Source organism: Gopherus flavomarginatus, chromosome 9 (genome assembly GCF_025201925.1).
Source record: "Gopherus flavomarginatus isolate rGopFla2 chromosome 9, rGopFla2.mat.asm, whole genome shotgun sequence".
Taxonomy (NCBI): domain Eukaryota; kingdom Metazoa; phylum Chordata; order Testudines; family Testudinidae; genus Gopherus; species Gopherus flavomarginatus.
In genome coordinates, this window is record NC_066625.1 from 50031073 (window position 1) to 50053568 (window position 22496).

Here is a 22496-nt window from a genome sequence, read left to right on the forward strand (position 1 = left end):
GAGCGCTCCCAGTGCCAGCCGAGCCAAAGGACACCAGCACTTGGCCTGCCTCCACCCACCCCCAGCCCCACCACGAAGGCGCTCCTGGGGAGGCTGGCCTGGAGGTCTCTGTACCTTGAGCATGGATCCGTTCTGGAAGACGTGCTGCTCGTCGCACACTACGCAGTACTCATTCAGGGTGGGGATCCGCTGCTCCGCATACTTCATTATCTGCACAGCGAGGCCGCAGTGAGCCAGGACCATCTCCGGGCCACACACCCCAGCACAAGCCACCCCCTCCACACCGAGCCACAGGATGAGCATACTCCACACCAGGCAACACTTCCCATCCTGGGGCAAACGGCAGGTCTGGCCCTTTATTTAGCACTGAGCTGTCTCTGTCCTGTCCTGCCTGCTGACCTGGGCACCTGGCTGGGCAGAATTCACCACCTCCTATGAAGCTACCCCCAGGATGAGCCTCTGTCTGAGCTAGGACCAGGCCACTTCTAAACTCGAGGGGCAGGATCAAAACAGGTGTGGGTGGGCGCAAGAGAGCGGAGCTGGGCCTGTTTAGACAGGGTCACATCATGGCTCCCTGGAGGTGTGTACCACATGGAGCAGGGCTGAACATGTGGCCAGCTCGCTCCCCGGAGGCTGCGTGTCAGGCCGGATACCTGTGTTAATGGGGGAACCATGGCTCAGGCGGAGGGTTCCCAGCAGCCAGCACTGGATGGAAGAATGCTGACCAGTGCGCCCTGCCCCAGATGGTCAGCCTGGAAGTGCTCAGCTCTGAGAAACAAAGCCCCCATGCTGCCAGCCCACGGCAGGGTGGAGAGCTTCCCTGCAACCCACAGATCTGGGGGGAGCGCTAGGGGTTCAGAGGCGGGACCTTTGAGGATTCTGACCACACACACACACACACACACACACCCCGGCGCACTGGGGTCGTGTTACCTAATGTGTTACAAACACTCCTTTTCTCCTAGTGATGACAAGGCCTGGCAGAGGAAACCCTTATTGGCTGAGGGAATCCTGTCCTGTCACCGTCACAGACACCATGAGGAGAAGCGCAGACAGACCATGCTACAGACATGCAGATGGGCCTCTGTCCCGAAAGACAATAGCCTGTGGGCTGCCCATTGGGCAGTCCAACCCTTCCACGGGGCAGACAGTACCCGTGTGCCAGGAACATCTATGAGAGTAGGACCGTAGCCTTGCAAAGCCAGAATCGGCCCCATGGAGGGGGGTTAATCAAAGGTTTTTCCCTATTGACTGACACCCCTGGACGTTGAATTCCTCCACCAGAACAAACCCTTCCTCCACCCCTCACCATCCAACCCAGCCTGCGGCCTGGTCTCGCCTGGGAGCTCAGCCAAGTTAAGGTCAAGCAGAGAAATGGAGTTCAAGACGTTACCCTGCATCCACACTGGGAAAGGCAAAGAACTGAGGCCAGCCCAGCTGGCTCCTGGTAGCTAAGCTTGACCCTGCTCGTAGCCAAGACAAGAGTCGAGAGCAAAAAAGCCCTGTCTCTAGGGCCCACCACACCTGGGCTCTCCCAGCAGGCAGCAGCCGCCTGTGAAAGGGGCCAGGCTGGAGGGGGATGAACAGAAGGAGAGGGCAGGTGAGGCATTCTCAGGGGCCACCGGTTAGTGACCATGGTTTACCTGGACGAGAAATCCGTACTCCAGTGTGGGGATGTTCTTGCAATGGCCGCCAACCTGCAGAGAGCATACAGACCAGACCCAGCCGCGTTATCCTGCATTCCTGCCCCTCGGCGTGGGCTGGCAGAGCGGGGAGCAGCCCAGAGGGCTCTGCGCTTGCCTTCGCCTTTGCTGCATGGGACCACCTCATGCCAGATGGCTGAGAATGTTGGGCTTTGCCCCTCATCTACCCCAGTACCTTACCGCACCCTTCCAAGGAGTGACATTCACCTGGGGTGGCTCGGCAGGCACTGTGCCAGGGCACATTGAGACCCTGTCCCGGGGCAGAGCTCTTCTGCTAACTGCCCTTGCTTCGTGCCACCCTCGGCAGAAGGGAGGGGAGAACGGCTCTTGGGCAAAGAGAACTAGGGAGCTAAGCCAGAGTAGATCCTAGCACATAGGCACTAACTCTCTGGGTGCTCAGGAGCTGAAGCATCCAGGAAAAATATAGCGAGTGCTCAGCAGCAATCAGCCACTGCTGATTGGCAACAGTGCCAATCAGCTGTTCAGTGGGGCCTCCAATCAGCTGTTCAGCAGCTGGTGGAGGCACTTGGGGGAGGGCAGAGAGCAGAAAGCAGCAGAGACCTCAGGGGAAAGGATGGAGTGGGGGCGGGAAGAAGTGGGGTGAGGGTGGGGCCTTGGGGAAAGGGGTGCAATGGGGGCAGGGCCTGGGGTGAAGCTAGGGTGGAGCATCCCCCGGGGGAAAAGAAAAGCCAGAGCCTGTGTCTTGGGGGAAGAACGGCCATGCTCCAGGAGGCGGCTTCGGCTGAGGGGTCCATCGTATCATTGCTGCTGAGTTCCCAGTGAAGACATGCCCCAGGAAGAGGGTGCATTAGGACACTGACTCAGGGCCTGGCTGCTCCACTAGCAAGAAGGGAGGACTCACAGCTTCCAGACAGTGGGGTGCTGGCAAGCAATAACACCTGCTATCACAGCACGAGAGCTGGAGGAACGGGTGGTATGCCCCTGGCGGTGCAGGTGCCAGGCCAAACCAGGCTGGCGTTATCCCTGTTGGCACCAGGATCTGCTGGAGCTGCCTGGCTGCTTCCCAACAGGGCCAGGAGCTCTGCTGCCACACACACTGTATTCTGCACAGGCCTCGTTTCAACAGGCTGCCTGGCGACCACAGCGGGGGAGCTGGCCTGTGCCCAGGGGGATCTCCCAGATGCTGAAGAGGGGGAGGCAAACCTGCATGAGCATTAGCAAGGGGAGCACACTCCAGGGTGAGTGTGAGCAAAACACACCCAGAGCCAAGGCAGGGGGACGCAGAGGAAACCCACCAGGATGTTGAATGGGGCGACACCTGCCTGGGTGCTGGGGGGGTAGCCGAACACCTCCACCTTGGGGTTCTTCATGGTGCAGGAGATGGAACGGTTCATAAGGCGATTGATGCGGAGCTCTGGCACCCCCAGCTTGCCCTTCAGCATGGAGTCCTGGATGATGGGGAAGCTGGGAGACCTGGGGAGACAGAGGGACCCATGAGCCCACCAGGGGACCAGAGCCAGCTCACAGGGAGAAGGCGGGGGCGGGGGGTAACGCAGTATGGGCAAGGGGAGAGCAGCACGGCATCTGGAGGCCGGTGTCAGTTTGGCACAGGTAGAGCTAGCGGCACAGCACAGGGGTCACAAAGTGCTGGCTTGAGGGGGGGGGCCGGGGGGAGAGCAGCAAGAAGGGTGCCAGTCCCAGGGCCTGGTGATCAGTTCCCCCAGCCAGCACCCCTGCGGAGGCTCCCAGTGCCAGTCACTTGTTCCTGGACCAAGAGGAGCTGGGAGTGCCACCGATGCAGCATGTGCCTCCCCCTCTTGCAAGACTCACTGGCTGCGGGGTCCGGGGAGCCACTGATGAGCTCCACCCACCCCCCAGCAATAAGGAGGGGATGGCTGAGCTTTGTTCACAGTTCACTGGCCTTTAGCGCCCTGGCACAGCCTGCCTAGCATGGGAAATCGCGAATCCCACAGCAGAGGCAAGCCTGACACCGTCAGGGACAGCACTTGACACAGCGCCAGCCCCACCCCAGCCAGCACCCCGGCACAGGTAGGCAAACTGCAGCACAGAGCATGGTAGTGAATCCTGTCCTGCACGGTGCCCATGGAGGCTCCTGGGCTGACAAGGCAGCAAATGAAATCTTCCCTGGCAGCGTGTGGGCATGGAAGAGGGCCAGGCAGCATGGGGGGGGTGAGGAATCCCACCACACGCACACTGACAGGGTAAACGCAGGAACCTACGGGACAGGGGACGACCCTGGGACCACAGTTCAGAGAGAGCCGTGCTCGGGGAGGGAGCTGGGCCAGAGACAGTCCCAGGGCATCTGCGGGAGCCTTACTTGGGGATGGGAGAGAAGATGCTGAGGCCTGCTCGGAATTTCTTGATGGTGACACTCGACTTGAACCAGCTTTGCCGCTTCTCCTGCTGGGTCTTCAGGAAATCGTTGCTGAGGTGTTTCCATTGTTGGGATGTGAACATTCCCAGGATCCTGGGGGAAAGAGCCAGAGGTGACTTCACAGGCTGGATGGGGCCAGCCGCCCAGCACTCAGACCATAGGGAAGGGCACAAACGCCAGACCTGGGATGTGACTAGGCATCAGGTCTGATGGGGATCAGGGGCCTCATCTAATTCGCATTGGATCATCATGAAACCCAAAAGGCTGGGGTCTCCCCTGTGCCACCACCTCCCAGCTCAGGATAGGGGTGGGTCACGGGGGGAGGCAGGGGAGACCCAGGCCCTGTGTGTGACATGGAGCAGCCCAGCTAGCAGCTTCTGCCTGGGGGCGGTCTAAGGCCCCAGCAGAGGAGGGCACTGCAGGCCAGGTGCTTTGGCAGGCTGTGAGAAAGAGGGGCCAAAGCATGGGTGTAGCAGGGAGAACCGGGGCTGCGGGAACGGGCAGGATTGCAGGCTAAGTGGACAGTTCAGTGCCCGTGTCCTCACTCGCCCATTCCTCCAGCAAGGCGCCAGTCAGTGCCATGTGGCCGAGGCAGTGACTGGAGCTCAGCAGCTCATTTTGCATGGCTTCTCACCGGATGGCGACAGTCTCCACTTGGCATGGGCTAGATTTGACCGCAAGTGCATGGCACCACAGCCCTTTGCCAATCTCCTGTGCCATCCATCCCCTGGCGAGTCGCTCAGGGCACCATGGCTCCCGCCCAGCAAACCCCTCGGCAATCCAAGGGAACCCTAGTGCCCTGGGCTTTGTGCTCATGTCTGTCTCCCATGGGACATTCTGGCCTCAGGGAGTCATTGAGAGATGGGAGCCCAGGAGTCCAGATCCCACGGCATTTCAGCCCTGGCTAAGGCTTCTCACGGCATTAAAAAGGCCTGTGAGAAATACAGACCAATAAACATAATTACAACCTGCCGACCCTGCATCCTGCCTCGCCTGGCTGCCCCTTCTGCACTAACAGGCACTCACAGAGTCCTGCATCCTAAAGCCAGAAGGGATCATTGTGATCATCTTACCTGGTCCCCCTTACAACCCGGGCCAGGGGACATCCCTGAATTACCCCCTGTGTGAACCAGAGCAGGGCTGGTAGACAAACAGCCAGTCTTGGTTTACAAATCACCAGGGATGGAGAATCCACCATGACCCTGGGTAAATTGTTTCAATAGTTCATTCCCCTCACTGTTAGAAACATACATCTTATTTCCAGGCTGCATCTGTCTGGCTTCGACTTCCAGCCATTGGATCTTGTTACACCTCTCTCTGCTCGACTGTAAGAGCCTTTAGCCAATATTTGTTCCCATGTAGGTCCTTCTAGCCTGTCCCCCTTTAACATTCTGTTCGTTAAGCTACACAGATGGAGCTCCTGGAATCTGTCAGTATTATCTAATCCTTTAATCCTTCTCGTGGCTCTTCTCTGACCCGTCTCCAATGTATCACCATCCTTCTTGAGCTGTGGGCCCAGATTCCAGCAGCCCTCACACCAGTGCCAGATACAGAGGCAAAGTAACCTCTCTGCTCCTATTCATGGCTCCCCTGTTTATACAGCCCAAGATCGCGTTAGCCCTTCTGGCCCCAGCCTCACACTGGCCATGGGGAAGACGCCCCGACTGCATGTCCTGGTGACAAGCGCACAGGCCTTACTTTTTCAGCTGAAGACCCAAGCCAAACCCCTCCTTATTAGACGGCTGGAAAACCTCGATCGATGGCTCTGCAGAGAGATCAGAGTCAGCCGACATCAATACCAGGCTCCCCTCCTCCTGGGGCACTTTACCCAGACAGGAATGCATTCACCTGGCCCGCTGGGCAAAGCATGGCAACTGCTTGACCATGCACACCCACACCGTGCCGCATAGGGCACTTGCGGAACAGGCCATAAACACAAATAGGCCCCCACACCTCTGTGGGCAATTGGCCTGGGGCTGATTCAGGGAACAAAATGCTGCCCACTGAATCACCAGCAGCACATGGCTCTTCTCGAGTGGTCTCCCAGCCAAGGGACTGGCTAAGACACCCCTCTCCTTGATTTCAAACACTCTGAGTGCTGACCTACAGAGGTCCTGGAGTCCACACACCTTGGTAGCTGAGTGTTAACTGGGCCAGATCTCACACTGTGGTGCTGCAAATAGGGAGGGGAAAGCCAAAACACTGCCCAAGTTTAGGCAGATTGAATGGATTCCCTCCACAAAGGCTCTGACCCTGGCCAACCTGTCATCCCGGAGGATATGGCTTCCCACTGGCTGCTCCACACATGGGTGATTTCCAGGTCTGGAACCCCCACGATGCCTTGGAAGCTCTGCACAATTTCCAGTGGACTGGGAGGACTGGAAGCACAGACACCCCCACCCCTAGGGAACCCAACCCCTGTGACTCTCAGGCCAGGGAGAAGGGCTGGCAGGTCTCATGGGGGGGCTGTTTCCCATCATCCCCTTGGAGAGCCTGAAACCCTGGATGGTCATTGCAAACCAGGGGGTTGAGCCAATACCCATGCAATGGGTCCAGGTGCCTCTCCACAGAGTCCCAATAGCCACTGGGAACCCCAGAGTCCAGGGAGGTTTGCATAGGCCACCTCCACCACAGAAGGGCAGATGGACCAAGCTGCCCCTGGAGCCTGCAGAATTGTGCCAGGGATAATTGCAGCCTACGGATCACGTGGTTAATTATTCCCAGAGGATTCTGCAGTGTAGTAATAATAATACTGAGCTCCTACAGAGCACCTCTCCTCAGTCAATCGCAAAGCATGTTACGACGGAGGGCAGCCTCATTATCCCTGTTTTACAAATGGGGAAACTGAGGCACAGAGCGAGGATGTGACCTGCCCAAGGTCACCCAGCAGGCCAGAGCTCGGAATACAGCCCAGGTCTCCCAAGGCTCAGTCCAGTCTCTAGCCACTAGCCCACACTGCCTCCAGGGTACCCGTTTGCTTGGCCAGGATACTGAACAGGCTACTGGTGGCTGTTCACGTTGCCATGACTATTCAGTGTATGATGCAAGGCCCCCTTTCCCCGAGCCGGTCTGACTCAGCACGCTCCATGCTTTTCCCTACAGAGCAGGGCGTCCGACCAATCACCCTCTTCCCTAGCTTGCCCTCTGCTTGTGGGCAGGGCAGGGAACAGAATCCTGGGCAGCGGATGAATTGTGAGGCCATGGTGCAGTGCTTCCCTGTTGTCACTCTCTCTGTCCCCCCAGCGTAGGCTGGCACTCACCGGGTCCATCTAGGTACTGGGAGAGGGAGAACCGCAGCCTCAGGACAATGGGTTCGGTCCGTAGGACCTTCCAGGCCGTCGACACCTCCTCCTGCAGAGAAAGCAGAGCTGGGGAAGGGCAGAGAGAGCTGAGGGCTCTCGCTCCTTACTGGAGGACAGCCGAAGGAGGGCCTGATCCTGGGAAGGGCTGAGCGCCTGTAGCCCATCGGCATGATCACCCAGCAGCAGCATCAGAGAGCGGCTGGTATCTGGCCACAGTGCTTGTGACCATTCACACAGGCCTGTGATTGTTCCTGTTATTGCTCCAGGGCGATGGTTTGGCTTCTCTGATAGGAGAGCTACCGTGTCTTCCTGCTGCCATGGCTGAGTACTCCCCAGCAGCCCTTCTGCGCTGAGCTATGTCAGATCTCAAAGCATCCCGACCCTCACAGCTGGGATCCCACTTCTATGCGCCCCCAAACCTCCAGGTAACTCGCAAAACATGCCACTAACTGCCCATTATCCACCTCTGCCTGCGTGGTGACCCTGAGCCGAGAGTCTCCACAGGGAATCGACATCTACGCCCACCGAGTAAGGCGGGAGCAAACGCTGAGTAGGGACAGTTGGATTCAGCCCAGGAACTCTACAATCTAACACCAAGCGTGTTTGTATTTCCCAAGCTCTTTGCAAACACAAATCCTCTGGAGACGGGGCATTTTCATCCTGACCAGCAGGTGTCTTTGTACAGGGCTGGGTAGAGCTTCATCAGATCTTCGCAGCCACGGGGGAATGTGGGACCCTATTGGAACCCAAGAGGGTAGTGTCCGTCTGGCGGCAGCAGGTGTGACCATCAGCTCCTACCCACGCGGGAGTCGTGCATGGGACTGTTCAGCCACTGGGAACGAGGCCACGGGAGCACATGTAACCGCCCACCAAGAGCCCTAGCACCACTTACATCCAGGAAGCTGATATTGATGTGGAGGTCGATGTCCACATCGTCAATGGTCCCATATTCTCTGCAAAAGACAGGCAGGATTAGGGGCTGGGCCAAAGCCACATGCTCAGCTCCATTGGGATCAGCGTTTCCTGGGGGCGGATCCACCAGCCGGCACCTGGGAGCATCAAGAGCCCACCTCTCCTGGCAGGGGATTTATAAACAAGCTGTACAAGTGTGGATGTTCACAGGCATACCACAGGCCCCACTGCCCCCCCCATAGCACACACCCTTCCACAGCCCCCTCATGGCAAACAGGCCCCACAGCCCTCCCACAGCGCACTTACACCACTTTTGGTATGTGGGGGAAAAGATGCAATGATCTCTCACTGAGAGGAGCAGCAAACATCTGCACTCTGTGTCGAGACCCAGCCTGGCCCATGCAGCAAGAAATCACAAGTCATAGATAGCTCTTTGGGGAAAGGTCTATCCATTGGTTCTCTCCATACAGCTTCTAGCACCCTGGGGCTCTCTGCCAGGCCTGGGGCGATAGGTGCTCCTAATAATTAATAATGATCACAAAACCCTTCCACTTAGCCCTGCTGCAAGCAACCAGTTACTCACCTCCATCGAGTGCCTGCCAGCCCACTGCCCCCCACAACCCCTGGGGCACAGCTGGTCAGACCCCCATTGGCTGATCCCAGCCATGCTCCCACGGGACACAATCTCATCCTGGATTGCTGGTGGTATTTGCATGGCAGTAGGACCTAGGGGCCCCACTTAGGGATCAGAGCCATCCTGCGCTACAGACACATCAGGAAAAGGCAGCCCCTACTTCAGACAGCTCCCACAGGCAGGGACATGTTCCTGGGCCAGGTGCTCACCAGTCGCCTCCAGGCTGGACTGATATGGGAGCCAAGAGCCTCAATATCTCCCTCCAGCAGCAAACACGTTCACTTGGGATGGAGGAGAACTGGAATGCCAGGTCCGACTCCCCCTCCCCTACCCCAAAGCTCGTAGATCTGGATCCGAACGGCACAAGCCCCCGTCTCTATTAGAGATGGGGGCAGGGTGCAAACTCCACAGCCACACCCGAAAGCCCAGAGGTCTCAGTTCAGGCCCACCTCCAGTCTCTATATTGGGCCAAACCACAGCCCCCACCCAAGCACCCCAAACTCGGATCCGTGCTGGCCCCCAAACCTCCTGGCTCAGGCCCAGCCCTCCTGGGTCGGAATGTCATGAGAAGAGATGCCTGTTCCCTTGGAGGTTTCCAGGTCTCAGACAAGGAGCTAGGGACAGCAACAGGGCCAGAGCTTGCCTGGCCTTGGTGATGCCTGCAGGGGGACCAAAGCACCTCCCTTCCTTACTACCCCGGAAAGGGGCTTCATGCAATCTGAGCCTGGTGCGCCGTGCTCCCCAAAGCCACCTGGACAATCCCCAGAGGTGGGGGAGTGAGTCCAACGAGATAGATGGCAGTTGGCACTCCAAGGCCTCTGCCTTCGCTTAGCTCCCCAGCACATCGGTCACACTTGGCTAGACTCCCCAGCCCAGGTCAGGCATAAAGCCTGCCTGCCCGCCCAACACCCCAGCACAGAGATGGGCCCCACCTGCACCGTGTAGCACTTAGGCGAACGAAAGGTGCTGGAAGGTTCTAGGCAAAGATGGGACTGGCTCTTCATAATGGCCGTTCCCCAGGGCACACTGCTTTCATCGCCTCCCCCACCAGGGGCAGCTCTAGGTATTTTGCCGCCCCAAGCATGGCAGGCAGGCTGCCTTCGGCGGCTTGCCTGCAGGAGGTCTGCCAAAGCCATGGGACCAGTGGACCCTCCACAGGCATGCCACCGAAGACAACCTGCCTGCCATCCTTGCAGCAACCGGCAGAGCACCTCCCGTAGCTTGCCGCCCCAGGAACGCGCTTGGCGTGCTGGTGCCTAGAGCCACCCCTGTCCCCCACCTCTCTCCGCAGGGGAGTCACCCTGTATATTCTAGCTAGGTCTGGAAGGAAATCTTGCAGAATCAGGGGCCTCCAGCCCAGCCACACAGTCAGGGCCCCAGCCGACTCTAGGCACCAGCTAAGGAAGCAGGTGCCTGGGGCGGCAAATCTGAAGGGGTGGCACTCCGTCCATTCTTGGGGCGGCACTCCAACTGTTTTCCCCCCCTTCTTCAGTGGCAATGGCCCTGCCTGCATAACTGCTGTTCTGCTTCACCAAGGGAAGAACAGCAGGCTCCCCTCAGGCTGCCACAAGCCTCCCCAGTCTGGTCCCTCCCTCCTCTCCTTTTCCAGCCTTCCTGGCGCCTGCTGCTCACAGAGTGGGGGAGCCGAGAGCCCCTGCATCTTTCTATTTAGGCAGGAGGCGAGTCAGGGGGTCCTGCTCGGCTGGCACTCAGTGGCCTTCCCATCTCCCTGCAGGGTGCCTGCCCCTCTCAGGGAGGGGGCTATGCTGTGATCTCAGGGCCAGCTCCTGCCCGCGCAGGCCCATGGCTCCAGAGGGTGCTGGTTGATTCAGCCCCACTGCACAGCCAAGGACAGGATTCAGGAAGATGGCTCTGGGCATCACTGCCCTGGGAGTGAAATTCAGTTCGGCAGGGGCTTGCAGCTCGGGCGGGGGGGGCACCAGGCAGCCCTCTTCCCCCCCACACACACCGCAGATCTGTCCACATGCCTGGGTCACATGCAAGGTGAGGCTATTGCCCTCCACACCGAGCAGCATGGCACAGAGAGCACAGATGATCCCAGGGCAAGAAGAACCCCGCCTCGAGTCCTGCTCCGTGGCACTGTCAATGGCTCTCCTCAGCCCAGGCTGTGATTAGAGCTGGCAGCTGAGGCACGGGGTGGGCATGGCCCTGGCTCCCCAGCCCCTCCTAGCAGTCAGAGGAACACAGGGAGGGGGAGCGAGCTGCTCCATGGCAAGGCCTGTAGCCACATACTCCCCTCCACAGAGCAAGGGGGAATGGGAGAGGGACCTGAGTCTCTGGAGTGCAGCAGCCTGGTGAGCCACAGCCTAGCTCCAGCCCTGAGGCAGGACCAAGCAAATCTCGACCATCCCTGACAGGTTTGTCAGGCCTGGTCTCACAAAGCTCCAGAGCTTAAGTACCCTTAGAAAATTCTTCCTAATACCTAACCTAAATCTCGCTGCAGATTAAGCCCATTTCTTCTTGTCCTATCTTGAGCAGACATGAAGAACTGATCACCCTCCTCTTTATAACCTTCAACATATCTGAAGACTGTTCATGGCTGTGACTCTTTTCCCTCTGACTAGAGAGGGGTCCGGACCAGCCCTCTCATCCAAATGCAGCCTGGACTTATCTCTACTTCTAATTGGGCCATTCATACCCTCACCAAGGGGACATGGTTCACAGCAAATCTGGCACCATCTCAGCCCTTTGTGACAAGCTCCCGTATAAGCTTGGGGTGCAGATCCCAGCACCAATCAGCGCTTTAGGTGGGTTTTCTGTCTTTCCATCCTGGCAGCTCAGATTCTTGTCCCAGTGTGAATCCTCTCCCCATGTCTGAGGCATAGGCAGGGGCTCTGGGTATTCCCCATCCTGGCATCCCAGCAAGGAGATGCAGGGAACGTGCTGCCCTCTATGGACAGGCTGTGATCTCTGTTCACCAGTGCAGGGAGGAGAGCAGCTCAGTCAGTGCAGCCCCCATGGGGCAGCCAGAAGGAAGCTGCTGCCCGGGGCTGAGTCCCGTCCGCCCTACGCACCTGATGGACACAGAGTTCTCGCTGTAGATTTCCTTCACCGCCTCAATGTCGGCATCCAGCTGCGGGTGTCGGTACAGATCCGCTGCGCAGGTCCCCTGCAACACACCGCCAGAGCAGGGAGGGGAGGGAGTTCAGACAGGGGCTACAGCCAGCATGAGTGTGCCGGGCCCCAGCTAGGCAGATGGCAGTGGGGGCTGCAGGTTGGGACTGAGGTGCACTGGCAGAGCTGGGGGGTGCAGGGGCCAGGGTTTAGCTCAGGCTTGAGATGCGCTAGCAGATGCCCATGGTTTCCTGGCAGCGGGGGCTGTGGAGGAGGACTGAGGGGCATCGCCACACCTGCCTCCCAGCCGTGCAGTGAGACTGTCACAGCTCCAGACACTGACCTCTGCTGCAATCAGAATGAGTGGGAGAGGCCACCCCAACACACTCTCCTGGGGAGACGGCAGAGGCTGTTCTCATGCCCCAGTCACCTATGACCAGAGCCCAGCAGGACACACTGGGGTGCTAATGAAGAACTGTCAGTAGCAACCCCCAGCATGCTCCTAGGGCTTTGCCGCCCAGCGGAGGGGTTCCAGGGCACTGCCAGTCTGCAGGGAAGGCCATTGGCAGGAACCTGGAAAATGCTGAACTAAAAGGCTCCACGCCCGTGGCCCCTTGCAGAAAGGCGGGCGCTGTGCTCCCAACCAAGCTGCCCACCAGGGTCTCCCCAGGACAGGGACAGGGCCAGGACCAGGCACAACATGGCCTCCTGGACACTGCCAGCTCTAGCCAATGGCCAGACGGTTGGCGGCTCCTGGAGCCAGTGGCCCTGGGGCACTGCTGTCAGTCCGTGGAGCTGGACAGATTTGCACCAGCTGAGAGCATGAGTCCAGGGTTCCAGCAGCGTGTGAGCACGGCTGCCCGGGGCACAGGAGACCGACGGGTTACATCACTCCCATCACTCCCCACCGAGTTTCCTGTACTAATCCCACTGGATACGCTGCCCTGGCACACAGCAGAGGTCCTCGAACTCCGCCACGCCAGTTTCAGCACTGCACCGTGCCCCCCAGAGGCAGCCAGTGGGTCACCCAGCTCCTCACCTGGACTCCATAGAGGAATTCCTCCGACTCATTGTCTCCATCCGAATCATCGTCAGTCCAGTACTGGCCTTTGATGTCCTGTGAGAAGAGGCTATTGTTAGTGTTTACAAGCCACAGCCGGAGCCTTGGGCCCATGGCCATCTCGCTCGCATCCAGCTCAGAGTAGAACGGTCAGTTTGCCAGGACAGGGCAAAGGGCACTGAAGTGGGCTCTGTCTATGTACTGGTATGGTCTTCATCTCCGGAGCATCTGAGCACCTCAGAGCCATTCGTAGGGTCTCACGTCAGCACCTTGGAGGAGGGACTATTACCCCAGGTTGCAGTTCATTGACCATCAAAAAGGACCATCATGAATGAACATCTAGTCTGACCTTCTGCACATCACAGGCCACAGCATCTCACCTACTCACTCCAGTGACAGACCCCTAACCTCTAGCTGAGTTACTGAAGTCCTCAAATCATGGTATAAAGACTCCAAGTTAGAGAGAATCCAACATTTACACTAGTATAAACCTGCAAGTGATCCATGCTGCAGAGGAAGGCAAAAAAACTCCTGGGTCTTGGCCAATCTGACCTAGGGAGAAATTCCTTCCTGACCCCAAACATGGCTATCAGTTGAAGCCTGAGCATGTGGTCAAGACCCACCAGCCAGACTGTAGTAACTCAGAGCCCTGCCCATCTAGTGTCCCATCACCAGCCATTGGGGACACCTGCTGCTAGCAGTCACCAATGGGCCATATGCTACTGTAGGCAGTCCCAACATACTAGCCCCTCCATAAACTTATCAAGTTCAGTCTTCAAGCCAGTTAGGTCTTTTTCCCCCACTTCTCCCCTTGGAATGCTGTTCCAGAACTTCACTCCTCTGAAGGTTAGAAACCTTTATCTAATTTCAAGCCTAAACTTGTTGCAGGCCGGTTTATAGCCATTTGTTCTTGTGTCAGCAATGGCATTTAACTTAAATAACTCCTCTCCCTCCTGGGATATATCCTCTGATGTATATATAGGGAGCAATCCTATTTCCCCTCAGTTTTCGTTTGGTCAGGCTAAACAAGCCAAGCTCTTTGAGTCTCCTCCCATAAGGTAAGTTTTCCATTCCTCACAACATCCTAGGAGACCTTCTCTGCACCTGTTCCAGTTTGAATTCATCTTCCCTAAGTCTGGGAGATGAGCATTGCACACAGTATTCCAGATGAGGTCTCACCAGTGCCTTGTATAATGATACTAACACCTCCCTGCCTCTACTGGAAATACCTCGCCTGATGCGTCCTAGGACTACATTAGCCTTTTTCACGGCTGCATCATATTGACAGCTCACAGTCACCCTGTGATCAACCAATACACCCAGGTATTTCTCCTCCTCTGTCACTTCCAACTGATACATCCCCAGCTTCTAGCAAACCCCAGGCTTGGGGAGAGGAAGATGCTTGCGCAGTGTCACTTGTGGCTGAAGAGGAAACTGAATGCAGGTCTGCTGAGATCCCCTCCGGTGCCCTACCCACTGGGCCGTCCTCCCTAGGCAGTGAGCCAGGGCACAGCTCTGACCCGATCCCATTGGCCAACCGGTGATAGCGCTTTCCCTCCACACACGTGTCCAGATCAGATCAGCTACCAAGGGGCCTGTGCCCTTTCCTGACCCTTCACAGTGGCTACAGGAGGCCAGAATTGTGGCTTGTTTTCCATCAGGGGAAAGAGAGTGTGGCTTGTTTTTATATGAGGGTCTCAGGAAGGAATGGCCTGCCATATTTCCCCTATAGGGCAGGAGGTCCCTCTTGGGGAAGCCAGAGATGGGGACTGGGAATTCACTCAACCCTTAGCTAGATGGGGCAGTTGGACCTTTAACAAAAGAGCCTCTCTCCCACCAGTTTGTCAGGTGTTTGAGTGAATTGAGAGTTAACAAAAGACCCAGCATTTGAAACCAGGGGTTCTCTCCAGTTTTCCCACCATGGGCCACATGCTAATACTGCTCTATTTTAGTTCTTTCATTGTGCTCATCTCTCATCAGCCCCCATGAGACTGTCACACAGACACTCCCCACAGCCCAGCCCAGCTCCCAGGCCCCTGGCAGCCACAACGTTCGCTAACATGGAAAAATGACATTAGGGACGCATTCAATGTATTTTTAGCTTCTTTTGATGCAATTTATCTGCTGGAAATAGCAAGGAGGAACAGGCATCGTGGGACCAGCCAGCTCTCTGCACACCACCAGTGAGCGCTCAGCAAACTACTGGCATTAAATTAACCTCCCTTCTCCATTAATTGGGGGCAGGGGCAACATTTTTAAAGCATCTGTGTCACCTGGAAGTCTACACCCCATTCAAATCAATGGAACTCAGGCTCCTAAGTCACCTAGGTGCATTTGAAAATGTTGCCAGGTGTCTGTAATGTCACCTGCCAGTCACAGATTCCAAGCCGAGAATGGACCACTATGATCAGCTAGTCTGACCTCCCGTATAGCACAGACCAGAGAACTGCCCCAAAATAATTCCCAGAATCCACCACGACCCTCGGTAAACTGTCCCAGTGGTTAATTCCCCTTGCTGTTACAAACTGACCCTTTATTGCTAGTCTGAATGTGTCTCACCTCAACTTCCAGCCATTGGATCATGTTAGACCTTCCTCTGCTAGACCAAAGAGCTCATTAAATATTTGTTCCCCATATAGGCTGTAATCAAGCCACCTTTTAACCTTCCTTTGTTAAGCTATATGAGAGACAAGGTGGGTGAGGTGATATCTTTCACGGGACCTACTTACTCTTTGTCATCCATAGACGGACAAACAGGAGAGACAGGACCTGAGCTTTGAAAATAGCAAAACCAAGCAGCAAAAAAGTGTAATAGAATAAAATGAACTTTGGGGCCATGTGGATGCACCACATAGGAATCAAAAATGACATAAGCCACACTGCTTGTGCGGGTCTCCTTTAAAGAAATGGCTGCATTGTTTTCCCTCTCAAGTACATACAGCAAGTCAGCAATGACACCCTCCCCCACCTTGTGTCTATCCTGTTGACTGGGACTGTACACACTTCAAGGCCAGGACCACCTCTTACTCTCTGCGCTTACAGTGCCAAGCACAATGAGGCCCTGCTCCCAGCTGGCATCTTTAGATGCTACTTAACAGAAATGTGTTACTAATGATTAGAGTTATTAATTAACAATACAGTGATGGACCAGGGAAGCAGAAAAAAGCCATGCCAAATATTTTATTATTATTTACCGAAGCCCCTAGAGCCCTAGACATGAAGCATGATGCTAGGTACCGTACAAACACGGAACAGACCAATTGTATTTAGAGAGGGGGAAAACAGGCTTGGGAGAACTGCAGAGCAAAATCAGGCCCTTCATACGTTCAGAGCCAGGAGCCCCCGTCCAAGTGCTCTGGGACATTTGCAAGCCCACCGTTCCCTCCCTGCATAGGGGTACTCTTCTTCTCATGGTGGCTGCTAGAGGCCCCGGGGTTAGGAGCCAGGTCTAGGCCCAGTTTCTCCAGGGAGAAATTCCAAGGGCCGGATTCCCTAAGCCTCAAAGATAACAGTCAGGTTAGGAGAAAGGAAGGAAGGCTAAAAAGGGGAAAGGAAAATAGAGTGGGGGACAGAGAACAGGCAGCAAGGGAGGAGTGAGATGGACCTGCTTTGGTCACTGAACAACAAAAAGAAGAAAGATGGAAAACAGTCAGAAAGATAAAGAGATACACAAGAAAAGACAGTATGGAAGAGGCCTTGAGGGAGGAACAAGAGAGAGAGAGAAGAAAGTACAAAGAAGCCACACCCCAAATGGCAAGCCATGCCCAGCTGTGTGGCGGGGGCACAGCCCTGTCCTGCTATCCTTTGCCAAGCCAGCTGCTGTCTGGGAACCCCTGATCTCGTGCTCTGAGCCCCGACAGCCTCACTTGTCCACAACACCCCTGACTGTGCCCCCCCACCTCAGCGCCATCTCTTCGCGCTGGGAGGCTGGGGGAGCCGGAGCATCATGAGCCTTGGGTTGACCCCTCCCCACATTTGCCCCTTGTTTCCCTCCATGCTGCTTTCCCACGCCCGCATCCCTGGGCTTTCCCCCACAGCAGCAGCCCAGTGGCCGTCGCTGCGCTGGGCTGGGGCTCCCGCTTGCCTGCCCGTCCCTCTGCCATGCCCTGCTCACCATTTGCTTCGTGGTTCCCAGGCACTCCTCTGTCAGGCTAGGCCTCTCCCCTCCATGACACCAGGCGGCCTGGAAAGAGCGAGCCAGGCATCCAGGCAGCGTCAGGCCTTGACGTCAGGGCTGAGATCCAGGCTGGAGAGTATCTTCGGCTGTTTCCAGGCAACCGAGTCCCTGGCCTCTAAAAGGCAGCCAGCATCGTGGTTACGTCAGCGCTGTGCAGCGGGGGCTCGGGTGCAGCTCCAAACACTGCTGGCCCTGCACGGCAAACACAGGGATTGCAGACAGAGAGGCAAGACCAGGGATGTGGCACAGGCGCCTCAGCCCCTGGGCAGTGCCGCTGGCACTCCTCGTGCCTGGGATCCTGCCCTCACCCTCCTGCATTGCAGGCCAGGAAGGAATCCTGCCTCACTCCCATGCCCGGGGAAGAGAAGGCTCACTTTGACATGGCAGGAACATGGGCCTATGCCACCCTGCTGTGCCCGGGGAACACATACAGGGCAAAGAGGGTGCAGCAGGTCAAGCGCCCAGCCTCTTTCAGGGCGCTGGGCTGGTCCCCTGGGCATCCAGGCAGCAGAGGCAGAGGAAACATTCCTCTGAAGTATTTAACCCTCCTTACCCCTACGGAGTGAGTGTGACACATGGCACAGCCGAGGTGGCAGGGGTCAGGGGCCCTCCACTGGCCATCCCACACAAGGGTGTGACAGCAGCTAGGGAAGCCTTTTGGGGCTCAGGACCCATCTGTAAACCTGGCTGGCGTGTCACACCTCAGAGACCCCCCGAGATGCCCCCAGACCCGATGCACCCCAAGAGGTGCACCCAAGGGGTCTCAAAGCAAAGATTCCAGATGCTTCAACCAGAAATGAATAGCTGGAGACCACCCCACACATCTGCAACTGGGAGAGGAGCAAGTCAAGACGCCCCAAAACAAACAGCCACCCAGCTCATGGAGGGCAGAGAATAATGGATAGGGGGAATTTGAGGGCCTGAAAGTGAAGTGGAGAGATTGAGGGGTGCAGTCAGGATTAATGGTTAATTAATGGTTCTAGGAGGGCTGGGGAAGGAACTGGGGGGCAGAGGGATATATGGGTACAGTGAGCTGGAGGAAGGATCTGGGGGCAGAGGGTTGGCAAGCTGATAGTTCCCCAAAAAGCAGAACCCCCCACACATGGCCCCTGGGTTCGGGGCATTTTAGGTTCTAGGGGTAAAGTGGGGGGGCTGGAAGGAGTTGGGGGTGCTCAAGAGGCTGGGGTGCAGTGGGGGAGGAGCCTGACTATGCAGCAGAGGGAACATCAGGGTGTCCAGGACAGGGGATATGGAAGATGGGGTGTCACCCAGCTGCAGAGCAAGGGGAACACCAAAGGGCCGGTACATACAGGGGAACATGACACCAGCCGCTCCCTCCTGGCCCAGCCCATGGGCCTGGCAGAGCTCGGTTCCCAACTCTGGGGGTTGCGAGCTCCAAGGCCGCAGCACCACTCAGGTTTGGCTTGGCTGTGAGCGGCATTGTGACCTGACGCACGGATGGCAGTGGCACTCCCTCACACTTAGCCCAGATGCCCCCCCCCCCGCCATCAGGACTGGGTGGCCGGGTCAAACCTGAGCAGCCCCATGACCCTGCACACCAAGCGGCAAGGCCCAGAGTGGGGAGCCAAACCCAGCCAGCCCCACAGCTCTGAGACACTCTCTGGAGAGCCGATGTTGGGTGGTGAGGCCAGGGTAAGAACACCCAAGCAAGAGGCTGGCTGTGTGTAGATGGCCCGGGCTGGTTCCACGGGTCTGGAGGGAAGGATTGGCCCGGCTATTGAGCGAGAGGCTGGAAAAGGGTGTTTGAACCCACCATGCGTAGACCGTGACTGAGCAGGCAGCATTAGCCTCCTCCTGCTCCCCCCGTAACACCCAGCCCAACCAGCAGGGGGCACACCCAGCCACTCCTCCCCATGGGCAGGGGCCCCTGCACCTAGACTACGGAGATTACCCAGTTTAGCAGAGTGCAGGAGCACCCAGCTGCAGCAATGCTACAGGGCTACGGTATTCCAGCCCCAGTGCTGCAGTAATAGTCCTGACAATGTGGTAATATTGGGAAACAATATCAGCCTCCTCTGCTGAAATGCAGCCACCTCTGGGGCAGAACTTGCCATCTGTTTAATGGCACACAGCAATCGCACATAGCAGTTTGGAATCCCTCAGCCAGCTGAAACTGCAGGGCCAGTGCAGGGTGGGAGGAGAGGCCCCAACCAGGAATCTGGCCAAGGAGCAATATTCCTTCCATGGCAAAGAATGCCCAAGGAACAGGCCCTCAAGCCACTTACCCCAATATGCCCAGACCCACCTATCACCCTACCACCCACATGCCTGCCAGTCAACCACTCGACTCACCCACACCCAGCAGCCATCCAACCGCCAGACACGCCTGCACCCATCAGTCACCCAAGCACCCAACATAACCGCACCCACCAGAGAGCTCCCTTCATAGCCACTGCACCTTGAAGGCCCACGGCATCACCCCTGGGGACAGCTCCCATGGCTCATCCTGCATGAGTGAAGTGCAGCTCCATGTGTCCCCCTAGTGGCCAGACCCCTGCAGCTCACCCAGACTCAAACAAACTGGGATCCATACCGCTCCTGGGTCCAAGGCTGCTGCCACTTCACTCCTTGACCCCTGCCCCTCACCAGCTCTCAGAACCCCGTCAGCAGCCTCCAGGCCATATGGGTGGAGGGAGAAACCCGTGGCCTTAAAGCTCCAGGCTCCCTTTCCCTTCCCACGCCTGGTACCCTGTGCTGGAGCATGCCAACAAGTGACCAGCCTGTGGAGCTGGACTGAAAGCGTCGTCTCAGCTCTGGCTCATGTCCCAGGTTAGACTGTCGCCTGAACAGACTGGCCCAAGAGCAAAGCCATGGCTGTGTTGCTATGCCGTGAGCTGCTGGGAGAGGCTGGCAGCGGGGTAGCTGTGGGCACTACCCACAACCCATGCTCCTCCTATTGGAAGTGACAGTTGTGAATACCACAGAGCCGGGCCATAGATCAGCCCCTGTACGGGGTAGCCTGGGCCTTCAGTCCAGCATTGCTTGGCTATTCCCTATTGACAGAGGCTGAAGCAGCTGCAAGCCCTCATCAGCTGGCTTTCCTACAGCGCCCCCTACTGGCAAAAGATGGGAATGGCATTGACGGGGCCCTCCTTGCCGGACGAGGCTGGGACAGCTCTGTCCTGTCCCCACCCACAGTGCCCCAGAACTAGCAAGCCTGGAGCAGCATTAACTACGCACAGCCCATTAATAGCTTCCAAAGTTGCCAAAATGTCAGTTTTCCAGCTAAAAAGACCTAAGCAATTATGGCTTTGACTTGGGGTTTGTGCAGGCTCCCCACCTGAGAGGATCTGGGCATCAATGCCCCCCAAGATGACAGTAGCTAATAAAGCCCCTCCCTGCGTGCCCTCTCTGCCATGCAAGGAGCTAGGCTTTACGAATGGCACCTGACCTCCCTCAGCCAGCGCCAACAGCAGCCCCGGGCTGCTGCTTGGTTTCCCTGAGTAATTTCTTTTCCGGGATGAGAACATGATGCTTGGCTTGGGCAGGGAAATGCCACTGACCGCCTGCAGTGGAGCAAATGCCAGCCATGGGCTGCAAGATGCCAATGCCTTTGGGCAGAACAGTGATAGCTCCAGTGCTGGCACACATCTGGGCACGGGTGGCATTACTGGCCTCCTCCTCTCTCTCTCACGCTGAGCTGCCAGCCCCTCACTTTCCTGGGGACCCTCCTGCCTTCCCCCAGCAGCCCTGCACTGTGAAGCCAGGTTTATGGACGCAATCAGAGCTGGGCTGGCAGCCTGCGATCTGCTGTGGGTTCTGATTGTGGCTCTTTGCATGCTGGGAATGTTGCCGGGTGCCCTCTCTGGGCACCAGCCTGCAGGAGGGCAATTTCTGATGGCACTGAGACTCAGGCCATGGGGCAGTGAGCTCTATGATCTTCCTGCTAGACCCAACAGAGGCTGGGGTAGGAGACACCTTGCCGGCCAGAGCAGCTCTGATGGCTTGTGGCAGGAGCCGTGGCACTGCACACAGCTGGAGGGGCCTGGCCCTCGATAGAACAGTATGGCTGGGGGAATCTGCAGGGCCCTACCAGGGCAGTGGGGCTGGGCCGGGGCGTGAGAGCAAGGGACAAGCCAGGATTTCTTTTAAATCCTCTGCAATGCCGAGCCAAGCGCATGGGGACCCCCTGCCAGCATGCAGGGCCTTTAACCCTTTCAGAACTCACACAGCCTAGCAAGCAGGTAGCAGCATATCCCCAGGGGCTCTTGTCACCTCCATCGGGCAGAGTTAAGGTGAGGGGTGGTGGCTGGTGTGTCCCCCAATCCCGTGTCTCTGCTTTGCAGAGGGTTACGCTCAGGGGCACTCAATGTCCTGGCAAGGCAGGAGCCACAGTCTGTCAGCCTCAGCTCTGCACCAACACAGCTTTGGGGCAGTGACGACGCAGAAAGCCCATGGGCACTAACAGCACCCTGCGAGCCCACCTCCATGTACACATGGCTGAAAGTGGAGAATACTGTGAGCGCCACTAGAGGGCTCACAGGCTATTTAAAGGGATACCACCCAAGTCCTATAAGGACACAGTGTCATTGGGTAAAGCCAGCTTGGCCCACCCTGGGAGGAGCACACCAGCGAAAGAGGAATCCTCCAGGGGCATGGAGCCTTCATGCCACACACCACGCGAACAGGGGCATGGCTGGGACGGGAGAGGGCAAGGCTTCCTATGCAGCCCTTTATGGGTACAACAACTCTCCAGTGGCAACCAGGGGACTGGCCGGCCCAGAGCCGCAGCAGGATGATGGAGGAAAGATGGGGAGTGTGTTAAAGGGGTTCTTTACTGGGGCTGCTGGGCACAGACCACTGAGGCTCCTAGCCAGCATGCTGCCATGGTACTGCACAGGGCCAGCCTAAGTGCTGGCTGGGTGCATACTGTGGCGAAGGGCTCACTAACTAGATACTTCCCCACCCACCTCAGCATCGGGGCTCCTTTCAGCCCAGCCCTAGGGAGGGGAGCCTGCTGCTGCTGTCTAGCCCTTCTCAAAACCCACTGCTCCCCACTGTGGCTGGAGGGAAGAAGGGGGCTCAGGGAGCAGGGCACTGACAAGGGGCTCCAGAGCTGTGTTGCCAACCCCCATGATTTTAGGGTGATGCTTGGAATCATTGGTGGTTTTCACAGAGCCCCAGTTCCTGGCCTCACAGGTTGAGAATCTGGGCTTTCAAGTACATCCAAGAGTTTCTAGCCCTGGGGGATGCTGAGAAAAGCTGGAAAATATGTCCCAAGGGCAAGAACCAAGAGGCGAAGAGAGACCCCAGCAT

General features: G+C 57.2%; 1 protein-coding gene across 12 annotated transcripts in view; it reads right to left on the bottom strand.

Annotated features, from left to right (window-relative positions):
* PARP6 (poly(ADP-ribose) polymerase family member 6) overlaps positions 1–22496 on the bottom strand; it is a 49884-nt gene that overhangs the window by 22364 nt on the left and 5024 nt on the right. For 7 of the 12 annotated variants that reach the window (XR_007776343.1, XR_007776342.1, XR_007776341.1 and 4 more), the window contains exons 2-11: positions 17157–17411; positions 13022–13099; positions 11943–12037; positions 8254–8314; positions 7320–7410; positions 5758–5824; positions 4003–4152; positions 2960–3137; positions 1644–1697; positions 115–210 (exon numbers count right to left, since the gene is read on the bottom strand). Coding sequence is in view for 8 of the 12 variants with exons in the window: in XM_050968213.1 (XP_050824170.1) it covers positions 115–210; positions 1644–1697; positions 2960–3137; positions 4003–4152; positions 5758–5824; positions 7320–7410; positions 8254–8314; positions 11943–12037; positions 13022–13099; positions 17157–17159 (873 nt within the window). In the remaining 4 variants the exon portion in view is untranslated. The remainder of the gene's footprint in view (positions 1–114; positions 211–1643; positions 1698–2959; positions 3138–4002; positions 4153–5757; positions 5825–7319; positions 7411–8253; positions 8315–11942; positions 12038–13021; positions 13100–17156; positions 17412–22496) is intronic. The other 5 variants (XR_007776344.1, XM_050968217.1, XM_050968216.1 and 2 more) reach the window with 2 other exon arrangements.